The sequence below is a fragment of the Anolis sagrei genome, chromosome 2 (assembly GCF_037176765.1).
Source record: "Anolis sagrei isolate rAnoSag1 chromosome 2, rAnoSag1.mat, whole genome shotgun sequence".
Classification (NCBI taxonomy): domain Eukaryota; kingdom Metazoa; phylum Chordata; class Lepidosauria; order Squamata; family Dactyloidae; genus Anolis; species Anolis sagrei.
The window spans coordinates 155317425-155341170 of NC_090022.1; the positions used below are offsets into that span (position 1 = coordinate 155317425).

The following is a 23746-nucleotide window of genomic DNA, read 5'->3' on the forward strand; positions in this document are numbered from 1 at the left end:
TTGATAAGGTTGGGTGGTTGCTAAGGATGTAAGTAACAGAGGTCATCATAACCTGACCATGTATATTACTCATTGTAAAAGTGGACCTGTTGCCCTTTAGAGGGAGGGAATGGAAATGTGTTGCTGCTTAAGAATGCAACTAGTTGTGAACTTACAGATTTCCTTTAGAATTTTTTTCCTTCAAAGTTTTCAGCTGTCTTTACTTTTTTTAAATAGCTTGTTTGGATCCTTTCCTACTTACCTGTTAATAAACAAGCCTATGCAGACAACAAGTTTTGGGGGAACCTATTTATTAATGTACTGAGTTGCTTCAAGTACAACTTTTTAAAAAAAGAAGTGTTTGTATTTTGAAACGTATTAGCCAATGTTTTGAGTTTTGGACTATGGAGTCTGGGATTCAAATCCCTGCTCAACCATGTAAATCCTGAGTGATGTTGGGCAAGTCCATAATAGGTTTGCCTGAAATCAAATGTTCTTAAGGCACACAACTTTTAGAAATGTGGATTTTTCCACATTTAGTACAAATGTGTTCTTTTGCAGTATTTTTTCATTCCATTCTGTATCAGGTGTAGAGGAGCCCTTGATTGTTTAAATAGTATTACTCTCTAAAGATTGGGTATAAATTTCCTGTATTTCTGTTTGTCATCCTCCTGATGTGTGAAAGGACAATACCTGAGCAAAGGAATAACATCCATGACAAAATAGTGCTGATTCTTCTCAACCCTAGTATCTCAGTCAGCAAAATCTTCATGCTTGCCATTTGGGGGGAAATCGGCTTATTTTAGACCTAATGCTCTCAAAGTTTCACTTTGAAGATAGTAATATCTAAAATAAAAGAACATGTTCAATTAAGATTAATGACCTGACATGTGACTTGTGCGTGTAAACTGACATTTGCATTTGGGTAGCTCTCTGATCTTATATGTCGAAGTGTCTTCCAGTTATTTTGATGTAGGGAATTTTTCATGCAAGGAATACATAAACATCTGCAGAATTTCAGAGGAGTTTTCTTAACACTTTTTAAAGCTTCTGCATTGCTTCTGAGCTCTCTGGTTGGCCTCTAGATATTAACACTGGCTGGCTACCCTGTTTTCCCTTCATATTTCCATGGTCTTTCTCCGTGATGCCTTTCACCCCACCATAAAGGAGAGATGTGCTTCACATTAGGCAAAGTTTGCAAGCCAGCTTCAGACCCTACTTGTGCTGGGACTATTGGTTAATCTTACCTATAGTTAACGTTTGGATGCAGAACAAACATAACATTTAATGATTAAGGCTGTCATAGAAAACAGCAGATCAACAAATAAGAGGAAAAGGTCTAGGTGAGAAGAAAAAAAGCCCTCATGACTAGCATCACATTAGCCCAAAGGTGTTTTAGTGCATGACAACATGGAATTTATGTTTATTACTATCAATGGACTATGCAGTTCCAGATAAATGTTTATACTATTCTGGTCTCCTATGAGCATTATAATTGGAGGTCAACTGTTACTTACGGTGCTATGGATTTTGAGGGATCACAAACAGAGAGCAAAAGGGAGACGTGTCCTGAGGGGAAGGTGCATCAAGCAAACCCTTGTTGAGAATGTCTTCCAGCTGGAAATGTATGTCCTTACTGTGAAAGACCATGTGGATCAAGAATAGGTCTCTACAGTCACTTATGGACCCACCACCAAGACTCTGCCCCTGGAAGACAATCATCAGTCTCTGGTGATCTGATGGTAATCTCTATTGGGGAGATGGAAGCAATGGGAGCTATACTCCAAACTGCAAAGCACTGCATTGCTACCATATAGTGCTCTTCCAAAACCTTGAAGGGGTTGAGTGCTCCTTATTTTACTAACCCCAAATATTTCCCACTAATTCTATAAATGGGTGGTTTTATTGCAGAGAGAAGTGTGCTTGTTTTTAGCTGTCATTATTCTTGTTAATAGGGAATTGGTGACTCATAAGGAAGTGCTGCAGTAGCTCAGACTACAAAAGACAGGGCACTTAGAAATATTTATTTATTTATTTACGACATTTATATGCCACCCTTCTCACCCAGAAGGGGACTCAGAATGACTTACAAGTAATATGTAAATACAATATATTATATTATCATAGCACAATATTAGTATTATATTTTACTAAATTGTACTATACTATTATACTGTAATATTATAATTAATATTACATGTAATATAAAATATATAATTATAATATATTAGTAGTAGTATTATATGGTAATACATTATCATATTATCAACATTATATGTATATACAATATATTATATTATATTATATTATATTATATTATTAGCATAGCACAGGAGACAAGTTGGAGCTGTCTTCCTGGCCCCTCTCTTCACTCTGGCCCCAGAGTAGCAGTTGTAACTAATACACACATAGTGGTGGCATATCTTCGTGAGAGGGACTTTTAGCATCACTCTTCAACTACTGCTGAAAAACTACAGAATAGAGAAAGAGGTCATAACCTAGAATTTAAGAAGCCATTGAGATCTTTATCAAGTTACCAGGAACTAGATACTCCCCTGTTGTTGCTGCCTTTCTATGGATGGAGTTGCAGAGGGGTTTCAGGCATCTGATAGGCAACCTGGAAGACAGGAACCTTTATGCAAGTCTTTTTGCAAGTGAATTGAGAAAATTGGATCTTGAGGGAGCTTTTAAGTATTGATTGCCATTGTTTGAAATATTTTATAGATAAGATGGCCTCTATTTAAAAAATCAGTTGCTCAAAGAGTCCTCAGAGGTGTCTTTTATTTTTTGAATTTTGGATATAATAACTTTTATTTGAGTGGAAAGATGAGTTTGTATTAAAGTTGCCTTTTTGAGTAAGAACATAGTCCATGTAATCTGGGAACATCTTTGCAGTCATAGCTTGTGACATACCTCTGGCAAGTATATAAGCGAGGCAGTGAGCAATTACCCATTGTTATGTTCTTATTGACTTGTAGGCTCCAGTTAGCATTTATTGTGAATAGCTCTCAACTTTATCTATATAAATAAAAATGTAATGTTCGTTTGTGGGATTAACAGAACTCAAAAACCACTGGATGAATTGACACCAAATTTGGACACAAGACACCTAACAACCCAATATATGTCCTTCACTAAAAAAATTATTTTGTCATTTGGAAGTTGTGGTTGCTGGGATTTATAGTTTACATGCAATCAAAGAACATTCTGAACCCCGCCAATGATGGAATTGAACCAAACTTGGCACACAGTTCTCCCATGACCAACAGAAAATACTGGAAGGGTTTGGTGGGCACTGTCCTTTGGTTTTGGAGTTGTAGTTCACCTACATCCAGAGATCACTGTGGACTCAAACAATGATGGATCTGGACCAAACTCTACAAGAATATTCAACATGCCCAAATGTGAACACTGGTGGAGTTTGGGGGAAATAGAATCTTGACATTTAGGAGTTGTGGTTGCTGGGATTTATAGTTCACCTACAGTCAAAGAGCATTCTGAACCCCACCAACGATAGAATTGGGCCAAACCTCCCACACAGAACCCCCATGTGGGCTGCAGCAATGTGTGGCAGGGGACAGCTAGTTTAAAATATATTTTTATTATTTTCCTCAGCAATATAAATGTTATTATACAGTTTGTAAAGTCAGCAATTAAAAAAACAAATACGACAGAACAACAAAAAACATCACCAGTACATTCTTTAAAAGTACTTCCCCCCACCCCCATCTAAAAACTATAACCATAAAATAAAAAATGACATCCCATATGAAGGAAATATTATTTGCATTCCATTAACTACTTATCTTAAATGACTTCTCTATTTTACTTTCCTATTCCAATCATTTCCTTAATATTCAAAACCCATAAGTACTTTCACATTTTCTTTTTTCTTTACGAATGAATGGATGTGGTTAGCATTAGCTTTGATCTTGACACACATCTTCTGGATGAGTTGACAAATGCCCTTTTAAACTTAGTTTCATGCATCTCAAGCTACCTGATGTAGCAGATCAGAACACACACTCTTCCAGGGTGCCAGGAACAGGTAACAGTATTCAAAGCCAACAACAACATACTTTTTACTCTTACAGATTAGACACAAACCAAATGACTGTAAGGCAATAAAAATCAATACTAAAGAAAATACAAAAAAAAAAAAACCCTGTGTATATACATGGGTGGCAACTGAGACATATAATAATGGGGTTTGTTCAGCTTACTACTTGTAGAGTATACTAAATTACAAAACTTGGCAGCCTTCACAATTGGTTCTTTGAAAGAATCTAAAAGAACTGAGAAGTAAAAAATAATCGGCCCTGCCAAGAATTGCATCAAAATTGAGTCTGTTACTTGGGAACAAATGCCCTTATAGTAGAGGTAATTTGTGGTTCGCAGTCTCAACCATGACAGACTGGCAAAGGCAGATATAATGCACTTAGGGGATTTATAAGTATCTCTTCCAGTAGAGCAGATGGTAGAATGTTAAAATGGCCAGAGTAAAGGCTCTGCAATATTTAACATTATTAAGTATGTAAAGGTGTGTAAAAGAAAATTCTAGCTGTTGTTACTCTTCCTACAGGAATTCCTGCCATTCTGCTACCAAGCACAATTCAAAGTGCTGGCTTTAGCCTATAAAGCACTAAACAGTTCTGGCCCAGCTTATCTGTAAGAACATATCTCCCTTTATGAACCATCACGGAGATCAAGATCTGTTACACAGCAAGCAGTAGAAATGAACAGAAAATCTTTACTCTTAATAGCAGAGATGAAACACAAACTTTCAATGTTGCATACAAAAACAGTGCAAGAAACTTACATAGTCTTTGTAAGTAATACAAAATGAGGCATCTTCATCTTAAGTCAAATGAGAAAGCAAAACATAAACTTTGAGCAAACAGCTATTTTACCATATCCTCCTTTAGAGTAGCATAATGACTTCTCTCCAGCCTGCTCCTTAGAGCAGAGCCTTTGAACATAGATCCCCTCAGAGAAAAAGCTCTCCAGAACTGTATTCCAAAAACCAATACAGTTATACCCTATTGAGTGCGGTCCAAGATTGCTGGTTGACCTACATTTCCAGCTGCACATAATAATTACCATCATAAGGTTTTTCTTCAACACACACACACACACACACACACACACACACTTGGTCCTGCTACAACTTACTGTAACAAGATCGTCTTTAGAGGTCCTGCTCTCAGTCCCGTCCCTCTTGCAAGTGTGGTTGTTGGAGCTGAGAGACGAGGTCTTCTCAGTAGTGAACTCCTTCACTAGCGATATTAGATCAGTGCCCTCCCTCCTGACCTTTAGAAAGAGAATTAAGATATGGTTGTGGGATCAAGCCTTTGGCTAATAAATAATGCAGTACAAAGAATGCTCATTGGAGGGAAGGATAGTAGAAGCAAAGAAGAAGTACTTCGGTCACATCATCATGAGAAGAAAGGAAAGCTTAGAGAAGACAATTATGCTGGGGAAAATGGAAGGAAAAAGGAAGAGGGGCCGACCAAGGGCAAGATGGATGGATGGCATCCTTGAAGTGACTGGATTGACTTCAAAGGAGCTGGGAGAGGTGACAGCCGACAGGGAGCTCTGGTGTCGGCTGGTCCATGAGGTCACGAAGTGTCGGAAATGACTGAATGAACAACAATAAACAAAGAATAATTAAGGAACATGTCCAATGGCAATTCGGAATGGCTGTGATATATGATTTCTGGATCATGGGATTTTAATGTTTATGCTTTGTCTGAATGTTTACATTTTATGTATGTCTAATATTTAATGGTTTTAATTGATTTTAAGTTCATAGTTATATGTAGTAATTCGTTACTATGATTTCTTTGTGTACTGTATGTTGGCATTGAATTTTTTTCCATTAGTATGTTGTAAACCACCTTGAGTCCCCTCGGATGAGAAAAGCGGTATATAAATACAGTAAATAAGTAATAAATAAATAATTGTTGTATTCCAGCTCTGTCATCCTTCAGAGATATGTCCCAGATCCGTTCTTTAATTGTTTCCTTAGCCCTGTGGGGCCCAAACCTAGTAATGCTAAGGAGGAGAACTTCTATTTCCGCAGCTTCTTAATAGCCCACAACAAAGTAGAGCAACATTCATAAGTTGGAATAAGCGGGAGCTAAACCAGAAGAAATAAAATTCAGTTCAAGCCAGTAATCAATGAGCAGAAGCAAGCACATGCTTGAAATGGGACCATTCTGGATTCCATTCTGAGCAGAGCATTTGGGAGACAGATGGAACTCCAAAAATAGCATGTCGAAATAGGTGTCCTGAAAAAAAAAAAACATGCTATTTTTGCAAGTAAGATGAAATATACATTCAATAAGTGAATAGACAAGATTTACAGCACGACCTCCATATCCACGGGGCTGGTATCCGAGGTTTCACTAACTCATGTCCTCTAGGCACTTTTTAGATGTTGGGGCAGGAGTCCTTCATTTCAGTAATGTTCACTGTTATCCATGGTTTTACTTATCCATGAAACCCTTGGTGTCACAATGGGTTAAATCCTTGTGGTGGCAGGACTGTTGACCGACAGGTCAGTGGTTCTAATTTGGGGAGAGCGGGTTGAGCTCCCTCTGTCAGCTCCAGCTCCCAGTGTGGTAACATGAGAGAAGCCTCCCACAAGTATGGTAAAACATTAAACATCTGGGCGTCCCCTGGGCAGTGTCCTTGCAGATGGCCAGTTCTTTCACACCAGAAGTGACTTGCAGTTTCTCAAGTTTCTCAAGCTGCTCCTGGCATGAAAAAAACCCCAAACATTTATCCATGAGAAGTCTGGGAATGTATCTTATATGGATACAGAGTGGTGGTGGTGGTGGGGGGGGGGTGGTGGTGGGGGTGGTGGTGGTGGTGGTGGTGGTCATACCGCTTTGAGTCCCCCTTGGGGTGAGAAAAGCGGTATATAAATACTGTAATAAAAATCATACTGCGGTAACATTTAGAGGTATGTTTTGTTATAGAACAAAGCATTCGGTTGCTTGCTTGAATAGAGAGCGTTAGTTTAGAATGTGTTACCTAAGCTTCTTAATAGCTCAACATTCATCAATGTAAGCTTATTGGCATATTATGAAATGTTGGAATCTGAAGTGCCTTTTTACAGAAACAATATATTCCACCCGTTAAAAAGCTGGCTGAAGTTCCAGAAGTAGCCATGTTGTGAATACATTTTTTGATGTGAAGTGAAACTTGCAAAAACAATTGGTGCCTATTTATTATCTTTGTGGCCACCTGCCCACTTGGTCTACCAGAGTGGTTTCTCCTTAGCAAGCATTGAGTGATTTAGGGCTATGTTTCCTTTCACAGGAAGACTGTTTTGTGCTGAGAAGCACAAAGAGCTGGACTGGGGAAGGGAGATGACTGCCCGCTGTGGTCACTGCTAATATTTCCTTGTGTGTCTTAGTTGACTAAGATCCAACATGCTTATACCACAGACAGCAGCTTCTGTCAGGCAATGAAGCCTGGAGAAGAGTCATTCCTACGTGTGGCTCCCAATACACCCTGAAACATATTTGGAAGCCAAAGAAAACCTCCAGAATAGACATTTAGGCAGCAGCATGGTGTAGTACTTTCAGCGTTTGACTATGGTCTCTTCTATGCTGCCATATCAAATCCAGATTATCTGTTTTGAATTGGATTATATGGCAATGTAGACTCATATAAGGAGCCCCCGGTGGCACAGTGGGTTAAAGCACTGAGCTGCTGAGCTTGTTGATCAAAAGGTCGCAGGTTCGATTCCGGGGAGCGGCGTGAGCTTCCACTGTCAGCCCTAGCTTCTGCCAACCTAGCAGTTCGAAAACATGCAAATGTGAGTAGATCAATAGGTACCGCTCTGGTGGGAAGGTAACGGCGCTCCATGCAGTCATGCCAGCCACATGACCTTGGAGGTGTCTACGGACAACGCTGGCTCTTCGGCTTAGAAATGGAGATGAGCACCAACCCCTAGAGTCAGACATGACTGGACTTAATGTCAGGGGACTACCTTTACCTTTAGACTCATATAATCCAGTTCAAAGCAGATAATGTGGACTATCTACTTTGATAATCTGGATTATAGGGCAGTGTAGAAGGGGACTGTGACCAGGATTTGATATCACGCTTTGCCATGGAAAACAACTGGCTGACTCTGGCTAAATCAGACACTCTTGGCCTCAGGCTGGATGTACATAGTTCTATATTACAGGTTCTGATTCCAGATTATCTGTTTATAATTGGATTCTATGACACTACATTGCCAGATAATCAGATAATCTGTGATCGGATCCTGGGATATAGGGCAGTATAGATCCAACCTCAGAAAACCCACTGATAGGTTCACTTTAGAGTTGCCATAAGTTGGAAAATGACTTGAAAATAACAACAGCAAAAGGGGGAAAATAGAGGGAAAGTGGCCATCATACTAATGAATTGATAATATAAAAAGTAATCCAATATCTGTTTTTCATGAAAATCATACACATTCATAGATGGTTCCAGCCCAGTTTACCTGTCCAAACATATTGGACAGTTTTTGGTTTTATTTTGCTGTAATATGTTGTCTGGGCTTGGCCTCATGTAAGCCGCCCCGAGTCCCCGTTGGGGAGATGGTGGCAGGGTATAAATAAAGTTATTATTATTATTATTATTATTATTATTATTATTATTATTATCTCCCCCTATGAACCAGGACTTTAAGATCATCCGGGGAGGCCCTGTTCTCAGTCCCACCATCATCATAGTCACATTTGGTGGGGATGAGAGACAGGGCCTTCTCCGTAGTGGCCCTTCGACTGTGGATCTCCCTCCCCAATGAGGTTAGATATCCCACCCCCCCTCCTCCCTGACCTTCTGGAAGAAGCTTAAATCCTGGTTATGGGATCAGGCGTTCACAGAATAGTTTGTTTACTGGGAAAGACAAGATTTATTGGACCGGACTTGGATTGCTTTGAATGATTATTTTAATTCTGGTGATTTTAAATTGGCAAGCGGATTCTTAATGTATATTTAGAATTATTTTAATTTTGTGGATATATTTATTACGTGTTTTATATTATGTCTGGCATTGAATTGTTGCCTGTTTGGAAGCTGTTCTGAGTCCTTCCATGGAGGTCGAGAAGGATGGGGTATAAATGTTTTAAATAAATAAATACTTGGAGGGAATAGAAACATGTCCTATGGATCCGAAGTCTTATTGCTTGTATGAATACTGGTAAAATCTATAGAATGTGTGTCTTTGCTATTCTTTTTCTTATTGTGGTTTCTACTACCTCTACACAGACATATATCAACATATGTCTGTGTAGAGCATCATCCATCAGTTGGAATTTCCCTGTCTCTCTAACTTCTTACCTTAATTGTTCATGTATTGCAGAAAATATATCTTCACAATTAAACCATTAGATGGGCTCAGGATCCTGCAGATCTCCAGGTAGAACAAGCTGTAGCCCATTATAGCCGACAATTTTCTGCTGCAAACAAATTATGGGAATGTAGTTATTTCCAAGCTGTGCCTAAAAACTGCATTGCTCAGTGGGTGGATTTAAGGATCTGGATGAAATAACTGCAGAACAACCCCAAGCCCTGTTTTTAAAGGAGATTTTGATCAAGCTTCTCATCAACAGCCTGCTTCTCTTTTGTACAGCAGATAATTAAATATGGGATAAACAATTTTAAATAACAAAGCTGTTCAAGTTGTCAATCCATTTATAAGAGTGCTTTTTAGGGTGTTCATATTTATAAAATAAAACTACAGCGCTTTCTTGAAACAGTTGAATCAATTATGAGGCTCACTGGAGTCTGTTGAGCTGGCGGCTCTAAATTAAAGTCTTAAAGCTTTTGTAGGGAATGAAATGGTGGTGTTTTTGAACACAATGCAGTGTTGAGTATCATTTGATATGAATTGTTTTAAGCTCTTTGTGTTCAAAGAGGAGGGGCTTGCCTGTGGTTAATTCTCCTATTCAGCCTTGAAAGCTCAGTAGCATTGGGTAAGCCTGTTTTCATTTGTTCATTCTCAGAATCTTGCACATTTTGTTTTAAACTTTTAATACATCAAGTAATAAAATATTAGATATAGAACAAAGATTGAAGGAGATAGGAATGTGATTATTTTATCTCTTAGTGAGGAAAGGTGTCTTAACACATTAAGGCACCTTATGGTGAAAAATTGATTGATTGCCATTGTATTTTTCAGATTTGAGTATTGTTTTGAGAAAAATTGGCTTGCCCAGACACATATTTCCTGTGAAAAACAGTGTTTTTGCAGAACATGCAAACATGTGCAAAGATATGGTGATGCTTTTTCCAAAAAGAATTTTTTCACCCAAATAATTTTTTCAACAAAAATCCCAAACACAACAAAACAAGCAAAAAAGAATGCACAAAACTATTATAATCTTGCCCAGTAGAGGGAAAAGCCTTTGGGAATTACTTATTTCAGTTGCACAGAGGGCACAGATTTACATTCCAATACAATGGTGGCACAGCGGGTTAAACTGCTCAGCTTCAGAACTTGCTGACCAAAAGGTTAGTGGTTCAAATCTGGGGAATGGGGTGAACTCCCGCTGTTAGACCCAGCTTCTGCAAACCTAGCAGTTCGAAAACATGCAAATGTGAGTAAATCAATAGATACTGCTTCTGCAGGAAGGTAACGGCGCTCCATGCAATCGTGCTGGCCACATGACCTTGGAGGTGTCTATGGACAACGCCAGCTCTTTGGCTTGGGAATGGAGATGAGCCCCACCCCTCAGAGTTGGAGATAGCTAGACAATGTCAGGAAAAACCTTTACCTTTTTACAAAGTAAGGGCTCAGATATTGTAGCAGGTAATCTTAAAACTTTCTCCCCTAGCTTTCCTTTCAACAACAGCCTTCTACAGCATGTAGCACCCAATTCTTAAACGATCCTAATTATTCAGAAGAGGTAATGAAGTGGTACTTGGTGGTGAAGTGCATTCGCGTCTCGGGTTCTGTCTGGAGACAAGTTGAGTAAGTAGCAGGTGGGTGGGGGGAATTTAAATGAATTCCTAATGCTGTATTGTAACCTGGAGGAACAAAACATTGCTACTCATGACAAACTGAGGGCCCTTCCACACAGCCCTATATCCCAGAATATCAAGACAGGAAATCCCACATTTTCTGAGTGTAGAATCAGATAACCCAGTTCAAAGCAGATATTGTGGGATTTTCTGCCTTGATATTCTGGGATATAGGGCTCTGTTGAAGGGCCCTAAATAGGTCATTGCTACTGTCAGGGCCAGCACTAGGTTGGAACATCAGTCGTTACAGCAAGGTGATTGGATATAAATGAAAAAGCATCTGTATTTTTTCACCATATGCTTATGGAGATGTGTTATATACTATTCCACCCAGGGCAGGGACCAGTTTGGAAATATTTGATAAATTCTTATGGCAAACAAGTTTTAAGGAAGCACCATGGCAATTCCTAATATTCACACATATGAGTCAACTCTATGTATTAAATTCAAGGCAGGTTTTGGGGCCAAAATTATAGATCTTGATATGACTTGTGGATACGTTGAGGGCCATTCTGCAGAGAGGGGAACATACTATTGCTGCCTCAGTAGCTCCATGCACTTTTGTGTCTCTTTTCCTTCCCAGTTATCAAGAGCATTTTTGCCTCTTTACTCACAAATGGAGGTGGTTCCTTCTTTGGTTAAGGTACCCTGTTAACCTAACAGAACCATAGCCCCCTCTGCTCATTTGGTGCTGTTTTGAGGGGAAGTGCTGAAGGGCTACCAGTACCATCAAAGGGCCCAGGCATTCAAAGAGGCCAGAAAGCCCAGCCACAATTTGACTAGAAGGGGCCAGTACTTCTTTAAAGTCCTCCTAGGATGTCATAAACTCTTGCTTTTGGCTGCTCTACTCAGAGAAGTAGATCGTTCCTTTTTTTATCAGAATTAAGATACAGAATTCACATTAACCCATGGATAAAGCAGCCCAGTTTTTTTTGTGGTCCATTTTTGATGAAAATTTCTAAACAAACACATGAGCATATACAGTGCATGTTAAGGCATATTTCAGTTCACAAAACACTTGTCAAATAAGTTCCTTTTTACACCAATCCAGCTAGCCTTTTACTATTTGTTCTCTGTTTAGCTTGAAGTTTCGTTTGATTTTTTAACCAGCATAGGAAAGCATGACAAAGGACCGCTGGAGAAACCCAGTCTTTCATTGTTGGGTGGCAGCAATGTGTAAACAGTGTAATAAACTCTGAGCTGAAAAGGAATGGGATTCCCCCATTAGTGTAGCTGTATGTCCTTGTCTACAAGAGGCAAGATAAATAGCAGCTGCCTCCAGAGCCCTTTATTGAGCATACATGAACAGCAGAACAGGGAGAAAAGAGGAAAGCAGATGTTAAAAAGCATAGATCTATAAATCTGGTCACCAAAATGGAAACCTTAAGAAAGTTGGAGACTCGGGAAAACAACAATAATCTCTGGATGTTTTTTAGGAAAAAACACTTTCAATTGCTCTTCAGAAGGTTTAGATTATTTTTGTTTACTTATGCAAGGCTTATCCAGCCTGATAGTTTTATTTCACGTGTGCGTATTGTTAGTTTTAACAAATGTTTCCTGAATCATGTTGAGCTGCCCTTCTCCTCCTCCTCTTCTTCCTCCTCTTCCTTATGCTCTTAGTGCAATTTCTAACTCTAGTCTTGTGGTTTCTGCTAAAGAAGTAGTGCCCAAGAACAAATCTATTTAATTAACTAAGCTATACCTGCATCAATCATCTGTGAGTATTATTTTCACCTTCTGGTTTTATTAGCCTATTCACTATATGACATTTCCGAAATGACATTGTGCATCTCAAACTTAATTGTGAGTATAATAGCCAAACCCTTCTGGCAGAAGGGAAAAGAAGTACTTCAAGTTGAATATCCTTTATCCATATAGGTTCATACCTGAAAGAATTTTGATTTGGGGAGATTTTAAAATGCTTTCATATACATAATGAGGTATCTTGCAGATGAGATCCAAGTTTAAACATGAAATTAATTTATATTTCATATGTACCTTATACACACAACCTTAAATAATCCGAAGGCAAAGGACAATTTGTGTGGACAATTTTGAATTTTAGAGCATTTCTGATTTCCAGATAAGGGATATGCAACCTGTAGTTTGCTTGAAAAATGTTGTCAACAGAACAACCACAGATTTTGGTACAAGAAACTCTGCATGCAGTGCAGAGTAGCCTGGTTAAAGATACAATGAGAAACGTGTTGTTGTTGATGATGTTTTGAAAATCCTCTTTATTCTTGAAGTTTTGGTTTTGTATGTGAAATGAAATAAATATGTGTTAAGCTAGAAAATCTGGTTCTTGTTTGAATTCAGTTTCTGGAGTTCAGATACTCAATTATTGTATTAACATGATTAATAGAAATTAAACAGTTGGCTTTCCGTTTGTCTTTATTTTAGACATATATGTACCACTGTTTGCTAAAGAATATAAGGTGGTTTTATATTAATAGTGCACAAACAGGAGCTCTCTGACCCACAAGGAACTACCATTGTTTGAAGTTACTTGTGCTGAATTAATTTCCTTTTACGTGTAAGGTTTGGTATGCTATTTGTTAAGCCTCTGTTATTCCAAGGAGCTTGAGGGCATGGTTTCATAAAGGCCAATAGTTTGAGGGTCAGATGAATGAACCAGGGATCTTTTCTCTCTGCCTTGCTCAGAACCTTTTCCTCCAAAATCATGGATGATAGTGTGAGTTGAAAAGAGAGGAGAAGGGAGGGAGCATCTCAAAGGTGAGCAAGCAGGCAGCATGAAGATCTGAGTAGTAAACAGGAACTGGGAGGGGTTGTGTCCTTTTTGCTGCAGGGCAGAACCAACCATCTGCGGTCTGCTACCTGTCAGCTTATCCAACCTTTTAGCACTACAGTGTAACCTCAACTTAAGAGCATCCCAACTTAAGAGTATTTCGAGTTAAGAGCCGTCACTCAGCCCAGGTTTCACTTTTACATTCAAGCAGCATTTTGAGTTAAGAGCTAGCACCAGAGGGAGCCCTGCAAGAGTACAAGGGAGCATCCTCATGCCTCTTACTCTTCTCCGCTTTGGAAGATTGCTGTCTGCTTTGCTCTTGTCCACTTTGGAGGATGTTATTCGCTTTGCTCTTGTCCGTTTCATGGACGTTTGAGTTAGTTGATTTTGAAGTCATTCTGGTCACATGACCTTGGAGGTGTGTACGGACAATGCTGGCTCTTTGGCTTAGAAATGGAGATGAGCACCAACCTCCAGAGTCTGACACGACTGGACTTAATGTCAGGGGAAAACCTTTACCTTTTTCCTGGTATGTTATGGTTTCATGGAGAGAGAGAGGAAGAGAGAGCAAGAGAGGGAGGGAAACTGGAATGAGTAGTGTGAAGAAAATGATGCTTCTGCTTCTTCACTTTGTGCTTTGTTCTTCTTTGCTACAACTTTCTGCTTCTACCATTTTAAAGTTGATTTTTCTTTTGTTATTGTTCCATGTGAATGTGCAGGTTTTACCTTTCCGTTACACTGGCCAACACACATTTTGTTGCCTCAAATGTGCCCCCTTGCTACAACTTTATGCCTTTACCATTTAAAGTTGATCTTTCTTTTTTATTGTTCCATGTGAATGTGTTTTATACATTACTAGCTGTCCCCTGCCACATGTTGCTGTGGCCCAGTATGTTGATCTGGAAAATAAAGTAACGAGAAAGTGTTGGTTTCTAATATATATAATTTCTTTATGCTTATGGGTAAACAGCATTTCTTGCTGTTTCTTTGCCAGTATTGATGTGGAGAGTGTCTGGTTTTCCCACCCTGGAACATATCATTGTCCTTCTTTAAGGGTCCCTTTCAAATCTATGATACTATATTTGTGTGTGTGTTAATCTATCTATCTATATCTATGGCTGGATGGCTCTTTGTCAGTAGTACTTTGATTACGTTTTCTTGCCCTGATGAAGGGAGTTGGATTGGATGGCCTTAAGTATTTTCTGTTCGTCATGGGGGTTCTGTGTGGGAAGTTTGCCCCCGATTCTATCATTCGTGGGGTTCAGAATGCTCTTTGATTGTAGGTGAACTGTGAATCCCAGTGACTACAACTCCCAAATGTCAAGGTCTATTTTCCCCAAACTCCATCTGTGTTCATATTTGGGTGTATTGAGTGCTTGTGCCAAGTTTGGTCCAGATCCATTATTGTTTGAGTCCACAGTGCTCTCTGGATGTAGGTGAACTTCAACTCCCAAACTCAAGGTCAATGCCCACCAAACCTTCCAATATTTTCTGTTGGTAATGGGAGTTCTGTGTCCCAAGTTTGAGTCAATTCCATCATTGGTGGAGTTTAGAATGCTCTTTGATTGTAGGTGAACTATAAATCCCAGCAACTACAACTCCCAAATGACAAAATCATAATTTTTTGAGTGATGGTCACTCCTTGTGTTGTGAGATGTTTTGTTGCCAAATTTGGTGTGATTTTGTTCATAGGTTCTTTTGTTTTTAAGGTACTCATTATGCACAGAGCATTTATATATATATAGATTTGTTATTTATAAATTATATTTTCTTATTTAAAAACACGTAACAAAAATGGGGGGGGGGGGGTGTTGGGGCCCTGGAATGGATTAATAGTATTTCAATGCATTTCAATGGGAAAATTCACTTTGAGTCACAGAACAAATTAAACTCTTAAGTCCAGATATCACTGTATACTACTGTATATACTCAAGTATAAGCCGACCTGAATATAAGCCAAGGCCCCTAATTTTTACCACAAAAACTGGGAAAATGTATTGCCTCAAGTATAAGCCGAGGGTGGGAAAGGCAGCCACTATGGGTAAATTTCAAAATAAAAATAGATACCAATAAAATTACATTAATTGAGGCATCAGTAGGTGAAATGTTTTTGAATATTTACGTAAAACTGTTATTTTAGATAAGACTGTCCAACTCTGATTGAACCATTATTCTAACTTTCTTCAATGTAAATGTGCTGATAATAAGAGTAAAATAATAATGTAATAATAATAATAATAAATAGAGTAAAATAATAAATGTAATAACAACAATAAAGTAAAATAATAAATGTAATAATAATAATAGAGTAAATTGATAAATGTAATAATAATAAATAGAGTAAAATAATACATGTAATAAAAATACTAACAACAACAGAGTAAGATAATAAATAACCTTGACTCGAGTATAAGCTGAGGGGGACTTTTTCAGCCTAAAAAGGGGGCTGAAAAACTAGGCTTATACAGTAATTTGAAAACTGGCTAACAAGTGTAACTGGATGAGGTTTCCTTATTAGGGGGAAAAGTGTTAAAACCAATTGGTTGTATTGAATGACACATTGCCATATGTATTTGGTATAATACAACTTTTTGTTGTATTATAATGATATAGGTATGCATTTTGGGTGAGGGGAGGCTGGCCAGGGCACTGCTTCTTAAACTGGGTCCCCGATCCCAAATGGGAGTCCCTTTGGCTCAATGCTGAGATCATGACAATGGTAAAAGGTTTCTGAATGTCACCTAGATATTTACACTAATCTGTTAGCAACAACATTCTGTGTTTACAGTGTAGAAAACCATTCAGTTGTACTACTGAAGAAGGAAACTAGACTGTTTAGAAAGCCTTTCAAATGCTGAAGTTTTATCAGTAAAGGATTGGTTTTTTAAATACCTATTTTATATACCTGTATACCCAGGATCACATAAAATTTCCCACCACTGCCAAAGACTTTCTCCCATGCAAGACCTCTTTGACATCTCTTCAGTAACATGTGGCCTCCATGGGTTTCCAGTCAGGTATATGGAAGCTCCCTGGCAAATCCCAGTGTTGTCTTGTGGGGAGATGAGCCCCTACTATCATCAATAACAGCAGAGATACCCATTCTGGTGTTGGTTCCTTACTCCTTTTCATAAGTCACACATGTCCTTTGACATCTTTCAGGTTTGGATGAATAACCTGATTTTGAAACTAAGTAAGGAGCAGTAAATAGAACTGGACTTGTTCAGAGATAGTGGAGCAGTAAATAGAATTGGACTTGTTCAGAGACAATGTAGATGCCTTTCTCAATGTAACTGAAACTTTAATTTCTGTGAAAGGCAAAAGGACACTACTGTTTGTTTTCAGCCTCACTATGATCTTGCTTCTAAACATGCAAAGCTGATTATCGAACCAACATCCCTTAGTTAAAACCTCTGTCAAAAAAGGTCCTTTGTACAAAAAAGGTCCTTTGGGTCCTGCTTGGCCTCATTGTCTTTTTTCTAGCTGGGATTTTTTTTAACAGCCTCAGCACTTGAAGGATGTTAAAAGAAGACAGGGTGCATACGGTCTTTCCGTGTCTGTTTGCAGAAACATGTCTGCAGTAAACAACATAATGCATGACCTAGGAAAGATCCTATTGCCGTGTGTGCCTGCTTACAACTGGCAAAATAAACAGCAGCACTTGTAGAATACCTCGCTGAGCATATATGAATAGCAAAACTAAGTTGCTTCACCAGCTAACCCAACACATTAAATAAAACATAAATTTGTAAATGTGGCTACCATGTTGGAAAACATAGGAAAAGTGAAAGCTGGGGAATTTTTACAAAATTGTTTTTTAAGGAACCAGCATTCCATTTTGTCATTTGGGAGAAACTTTCAGGTGATCTTTACGAAAGAGCAGATGAAAGAGCAGATCATTTGTCAAATATATGGGTTCTGTGTATAATTCAAAATGTTTGAAAAATCGGGATTTGAAAAGACACTTGTATATTTGTACTCTGAACTAAATTTACAAGTAACAATTCACTTTTTGTATCCATCCCAGTACTGTTGTTTTCAGAAGACTAATCAATGGGCCTTGTGTGTTTGTCTAAAATAGAGGGAACCCATAGGTTACTATATCCCGTGCATGTTTTGCACATAGTTGATTTGTTAGACTAGTTCCAGAACTCAGAAGAGTTACCTGCTTAGACTACCAGAATAACCAGTCAGGCTCTGAGTAGTTTTACTGAGTCAAGGGGACAAAGGCTTCTCAGATTGTCTGAATACATTCTTTATTAGAAGAATGATTGCAGCTGCAGAATAGGTCTCTCCGCACACCCCAAAATTATTTTTGTGATCTAGCTTTTCATTTTATCCCCAGGCTTGAATTTCCTGTTTTCCTAAGACACGAATACCTTCATTCTTCTAATATTTTTGTAAGAATTTTATCCATGGATCTCTGAAACACTGACTAAACTAGAAGCAAACCTTAACAAATATAGGCTTTTTTTGTGAGATATTAAATATTCAGGTATATAATATTCAGATTTGTTTCTGGTCAGGGATGATACTAATGTGAAGCAATACTTTTGGACACAATTTTTCTGCTTCTAGCTTGCCTTTTTAATGTCATTTAAAAAAATCTAGATTTGGTAGATTTTTGTACTGTTGTGGGCATCAAATTGTGCCGTTTTGTAAACCACCATGAGTCGCCCTCGGGCTGAGAATGACGGTATAGAAGCATAGTAAATAAATAAATAAAAAAACGTTGATTTACTGCTGTTGCGCTGTGGATTTTTCACTAGAATATTTACTGTATATACATTCATGTATAAGTCTAAATGTTTTATTAAAAAATTGGCCATCAAAATCCTGGGTTGACTTATCCACAGAACGATGTAAGCATTATAGTTAACACATATCAAAAAAGGGACCATCCCCTTCTTGGAGTAAAATGGTGAAAAGCAAATGCTTAGTCCATCCTAGAAGAACCCAAAAGAAGCATTTACTCTTTTTGAATGTCTGGACGGGAAAATGGCAGTGGTTGTGGCCAGGGGCCTTCTAATGTGGTGCTGGTGCTTTCCTCTTACTTGGCAAAATGACCTTTGACTTATCCATGGGTCATATCAAAATTCATAATTCGGCCATCAAATCTGCCCTCGACTTATACACAAAGTCATATTGTACATGATGATACATGGTATTATTGGAATAAACATTTAATACTGTCAAGCTCGTAAAAGCTTACAGGATGTCCCACAAAAATCTTTTGCTATGGCATAGCTCCTGCAATTATTCTATGGTTTTTACTCTCCAAATCATCTAACCTGCCTAAAATGGCTTTGGATTTTTGGTCTACTATTTGTTCATCTGGCCAGCCAAATATACTGTAGTTTGTGGTGAGAAAATGCTTGAGTGAATGCAGTCGCGCGTCTAGCAAGTAGTTTAGTGCTTAGGATGTGGGTTTAAAAATAGAGGCTTTTTGAAACTGCAGTTTTATTGTGTTATGTTTCTTTGGTACTTTTGCTTCATTCAGGAAGCTGAAGTATAGTTCAGGACTGTCTCTTTTTTGAAAGAAGGCAAACAAAGGGATATGGCAGATATTGGTATGAATTGTAGGAAAGATGTATGTTGAGACAGGCATGTTGATAACTTGGTTACTGAGCACAGAGGCTGGCAGCTGAATATGTGAATGGCCTTTATGTTCTCATTGAACTTATAGGAAACTCATTTGGGGTTTAATATGTGACCATTTTTTTGAAAAGGCAAGTCACTTGAGAGGAAGCGAACCAAAAAGTTGGCCTAGAGGAGCTAAAATTTCCTAGAGAAAACATTAAAATAAAATCTGCAGAAGACAAACCCGCAAATGTGTGGAGATCTGACTACAGTGGGAAGCATCCATGTGTGAACTGCCTCTTGAGTCACTGGATCAGATTGAGGCATTAGAGTAGACTCCAAATTATGATACCATCTTAGAATTTTACATATTAAAAGTAAGGAGGCGCAATGGGTTAAACCCTTGTGCTGGATGAACTTCTGACCTGCAGACGGCCAATTCTCTCACACCAGAAGCGACTTGCAATTTCTCAAGTCACTTCTGAAACGATTAAAAAAAATAAAAATAGAAAGACATATTGCCAGAAGTAGAAAGGTAATAAATAACAACAAATTCACTGATATGTTGGTTTTTTTTTTAAAAAAATTGTTTTTATGGGGGGGTTTTCAACACAGTAAAGGGAGCCCCCTGTGGCGCAGTCGGTTAAACCCCTGTGCCGGCAGGACTGAAGACCAACAGGTCACAGGTTTGAATCCGGGGAGAGGCGGATGAGCTCCCTGTATCAACTCCAACTCCTCATGGGGGACATGAGAGAAGCCTCCCACAAGGATGATGAAAACATCAAATCATCCGGGCATCCCCTGGGCAATGTCCTTGCAGACGGCTAATTTTCTCACACCAGAAGCGACTTGCAGTTTCTCAAGTCACTCCTGACACGACAAAACAAACAAACAAACAGTAAAGGAGTAAAAATATTGCATGCATACATATATACACAGCCAGTATACTGTAATCTTTTCTACTACTCCTTTCTGCAGTTTGATTAGAGCCCATATTTCCATCAAAGTATTTACAGCTTATTACAAAATAAAAGCTGTGGTATGTGAAATAGAAATATTAATAAATGGATACAAAGCCAGGCACTGAAATTAGATGTTAAGTAAATACTAAGACAGCAGAAAACAAAAAGCCCAGCCACTTCAGTTTAAATTACACCACTAAACCTGATTGGAACATGGCCTTCAGTAATCTAAAAACATTTAACATGGGTACTCTACATGTAAATCTGACTAGAGAAGATGTAATCGGTGAGATTTTCAGCTTTAGGTTTCAGATCAGTAGGCACCTAATGAATCAAAAACAGGAGGAGAGCCCAGGGACAGACGGTTGCTGTTACTGATGATGCAATGTTGTGATTAAGGAAGAACATGCAATTTGTGAAGGAACCAGTTCACCCTATGATTCAGAGCTGCAGTGTTTCCTGTTAAAAGGGGACACGCTTCTGCTCCAGCCTGTTTTGCAATACTTCCAAGGACACAGATCATGTACTGATCTCAGAATATGTAATACCTGGTCAGTCTTGTTCATGAACTTTCCCACACTTCTCAAGCACGGGTGTTTGCGTGACATATTTTTGAAATGGTCGATTCCACTGACCAGTTGACATATAGCATATTTCAAACCATAGTGACCAACAGTTTTGGTCAAATATACCACAAAGCAAGTCTTGGTTAAGGGACATATTTTCGTGTTAGATACAATGCGTATAAATAGTGCTGGGCCTTCCATGGCTCAGAGCTTTGCTGCTGATTAAGGCTGTAACAAATTTCACATTATGGTGCTTATGAACACTCTGGGCATCTCGTCCCATAAACGTATGGAATAAGAAACCTTTGTGGGGTTTCATGTAAACCGGCTTTAAAATTGTGGTTCTCATGTTTTCTGTTTTTAAGAACAGTTTCCACTCCGGTGTGTCCACAGTAGGTTGCCTGTGAGTAGATTGGCTTATTAGTTGTTATTGTATTAATTTATTGTTTTAACTATTGTGGCTATTGCTGTTATGTGTTTTATCTGTTGAATTGTTGGCATCGAATTGTGCCGGTTGTAAGCTGCCCTGAGTTCCCCCCTCAGGGGTTGAGAAGGGCAGGGTAGAAGTGCCCGAAATAATTAAATAAATAAATAGTAGTTTGTGCAACCATTTCGTATAGCATCTTTGATAGGCCTGCAAAGGGATCTTGCTACCCAGAGTATTAGAGGGCACTTAGAATAACAGCAGTGCTTCCCTTACACTGCCCACAGATTTCAGAAGAAGTTCATGTCCAACAGACAAGTTTCAGGAAAACCTGTATGAGAATCCCTGGTTTTAACATAGAGACCTTCCAGATGGGGCTGAGTTGCATCTCCCAGCATTCCTCTTTGAAGGCTATGCTAAGACTATTTACATTTACAGTCCAGTAATATCTGGAAGGAAAAAGGAAGAGGGGCTGACCAAGGGCAAGATGGATGGATGGCATCCTTGAAGTGACTGGATTGACCTTGAACGAGCTGGGGGTGGTGATGGCCGACAGGGAGCTCTGGCTTGGGTTGATCCATGAGGTCACAAAAGAATCGGAAATGACTGAATGAATTAACAACAAAACAATATCTAGAAGGCTGTGTGATTCTTATTCCTACTTCACAATGACATAATGTGAAAAAAATTGAAGATTGTGTGAAGCTGCTTTGTTCTGATTGATTTGAATGCAATATTCCTGCTTCTTGGCAGGGGGTTGGACTGGATGGCCCATGAGGTCTCTTCCAACTCTTTGATTTTATGATTCTATGATTATATGATCCTGGAACAATTCTTTGATGATTCCCCTCGATGTCCTCATTGAAAATAGGCATATTCTAGAAGAGCAAGTATGGTGTAAAAGTTAAGAGTTTAGGACTTGACTTGAGGAGTTCCAGCTTCCAATGGAGCCATGAAAGTCAGAATGACCCTTGGTTAGTTACTTTCAGCTCAACTTACCTTGCTGGGTAAAGTGGAGCTGGCAAAGAGAGCCATAAAGACTGCTTTGGGCTCACTGGAGAAAAGGAAAGTGATATAAATGTCACCAAATAAAATAATCTGGATCAAAAAATAGCACAGGAAGTGAAAAAAGTTAGTCTGTTCTTATAATATTAATAGATAGTGTGATAGTTAGAATTCTTCTGCTATTGTCGCTTTAACTGAACTCTAGGCATCAACATTGCAAGGGCATGTCTGTTTGCTAAACTAAATAATCTTGTGTTCTGACTTTGAATTAAGGGTATTTTGTAATATAGAAACTTCATCAGTGAATACAACCATCTACTGATTGAAAATATTTTTAAAACAATACAAAAGGAAGCATTTTATGTAAGGGTTCCATTACATATATTGAGAGATGAGTATCCATAGATTTTGGTATCCACAGTGTGTGTCTTGGAACCAAATGCTAGTGGATATCAATTGCTGACTGTACAAGTACTTTTTAACACAGTGCATTTGGCTGTTTACTCTAGAGCAGGGGTCTTCAAACTTTTTAAACAGAGGGCTAGGTCACAGTCCCTCAAACTGTTGGAGGGCCAGATTATAATTTGAAAAAACATGAATGAATTCCTATGCACACAGCACATATCTTATTTGTAGTGCAAAAAAAAAAAAACCCACTTAAAACAATACAATAATTAAAATAAAGAACAATTTTAACAAATATAAATGTATTAGTATTTCAATGGGAAGTGTGGGCCGGCTTTTGGCTGATGAGATAGGATTGTTATTGTTGTTATTGTTTGCTTTCAAGTCGTTTCAGACTTAGGTTGACCCTGAGCGAGGGCCGGGTATATGACCTTGGAGGGCCATATCAGGCCCCCGGGCCTTAGTTTGAGGACCCCTGCTCTAGACAAGCATTTTTTCTTATATTCTGTTATCTTACTTGCAAAAAATATACTTAATTTTCACTGTCATCTCTTTTCTCCTCTAGGTGGTTTTGCTTTTGTTTATGAAGCTCAGGATCTTGGAAGTGGCAAAGATTATGCTTTAAAGGTAAATCTTTTTCTGTTTTGTGAATTTTGATTCATGTCTTTTCATTATTGACTTGATTTAATAGTAATGCAGTGAGTAACCAGCAGCAAAAACTTTGTCAAAAATCTAATTTGTTCCATTTGTCAAGAAATACCTGTATCTTTTTTTGTTCTAAGATATCTACAGAAATAATGCTTGTGGCTATATTTTATTGTTAAAGATGTCACTGTAAGTTAGTGTTGGCCAGCGTTATCCAGTCAATTGCTGTCTGTGTACGTTGGACTTAAAACCCTTAGAATGCCTTAGGAGCTCCAGCGGACAGAGCACAGAGCTGGCTGGAGGCAGGAGGACTAGGAAGAGGCCAGACTGGGGAAGACTTCTGTATATAAGGGTTACTTGCAGTTCAAGACTAATTATGATACACAGCGTTAGTTTCTGA

General features: G+C 38.6%; 1 protein-coding gene across 1 annotated transcript in view; it reads left to right on the forward strand.

The window, feature by feature from the left end:
- GAK (cyclin G associated kinase) overlaps positions 1–23746 on the forward strand; it is a 106590-nt gene that overhangs the window by 7897 nt on the left and 74947 nt on the right. Inside the window, exon 2 of the mRNA XM_067463973.1 lies at positions 23267–23328. Coding sequence (XP_067320074.1) covers positions 23267–23328 — 62 coding nt within the window. The remainder of the gene's footprint in view (positions 1–23266; positions 23329–23746) is intronic.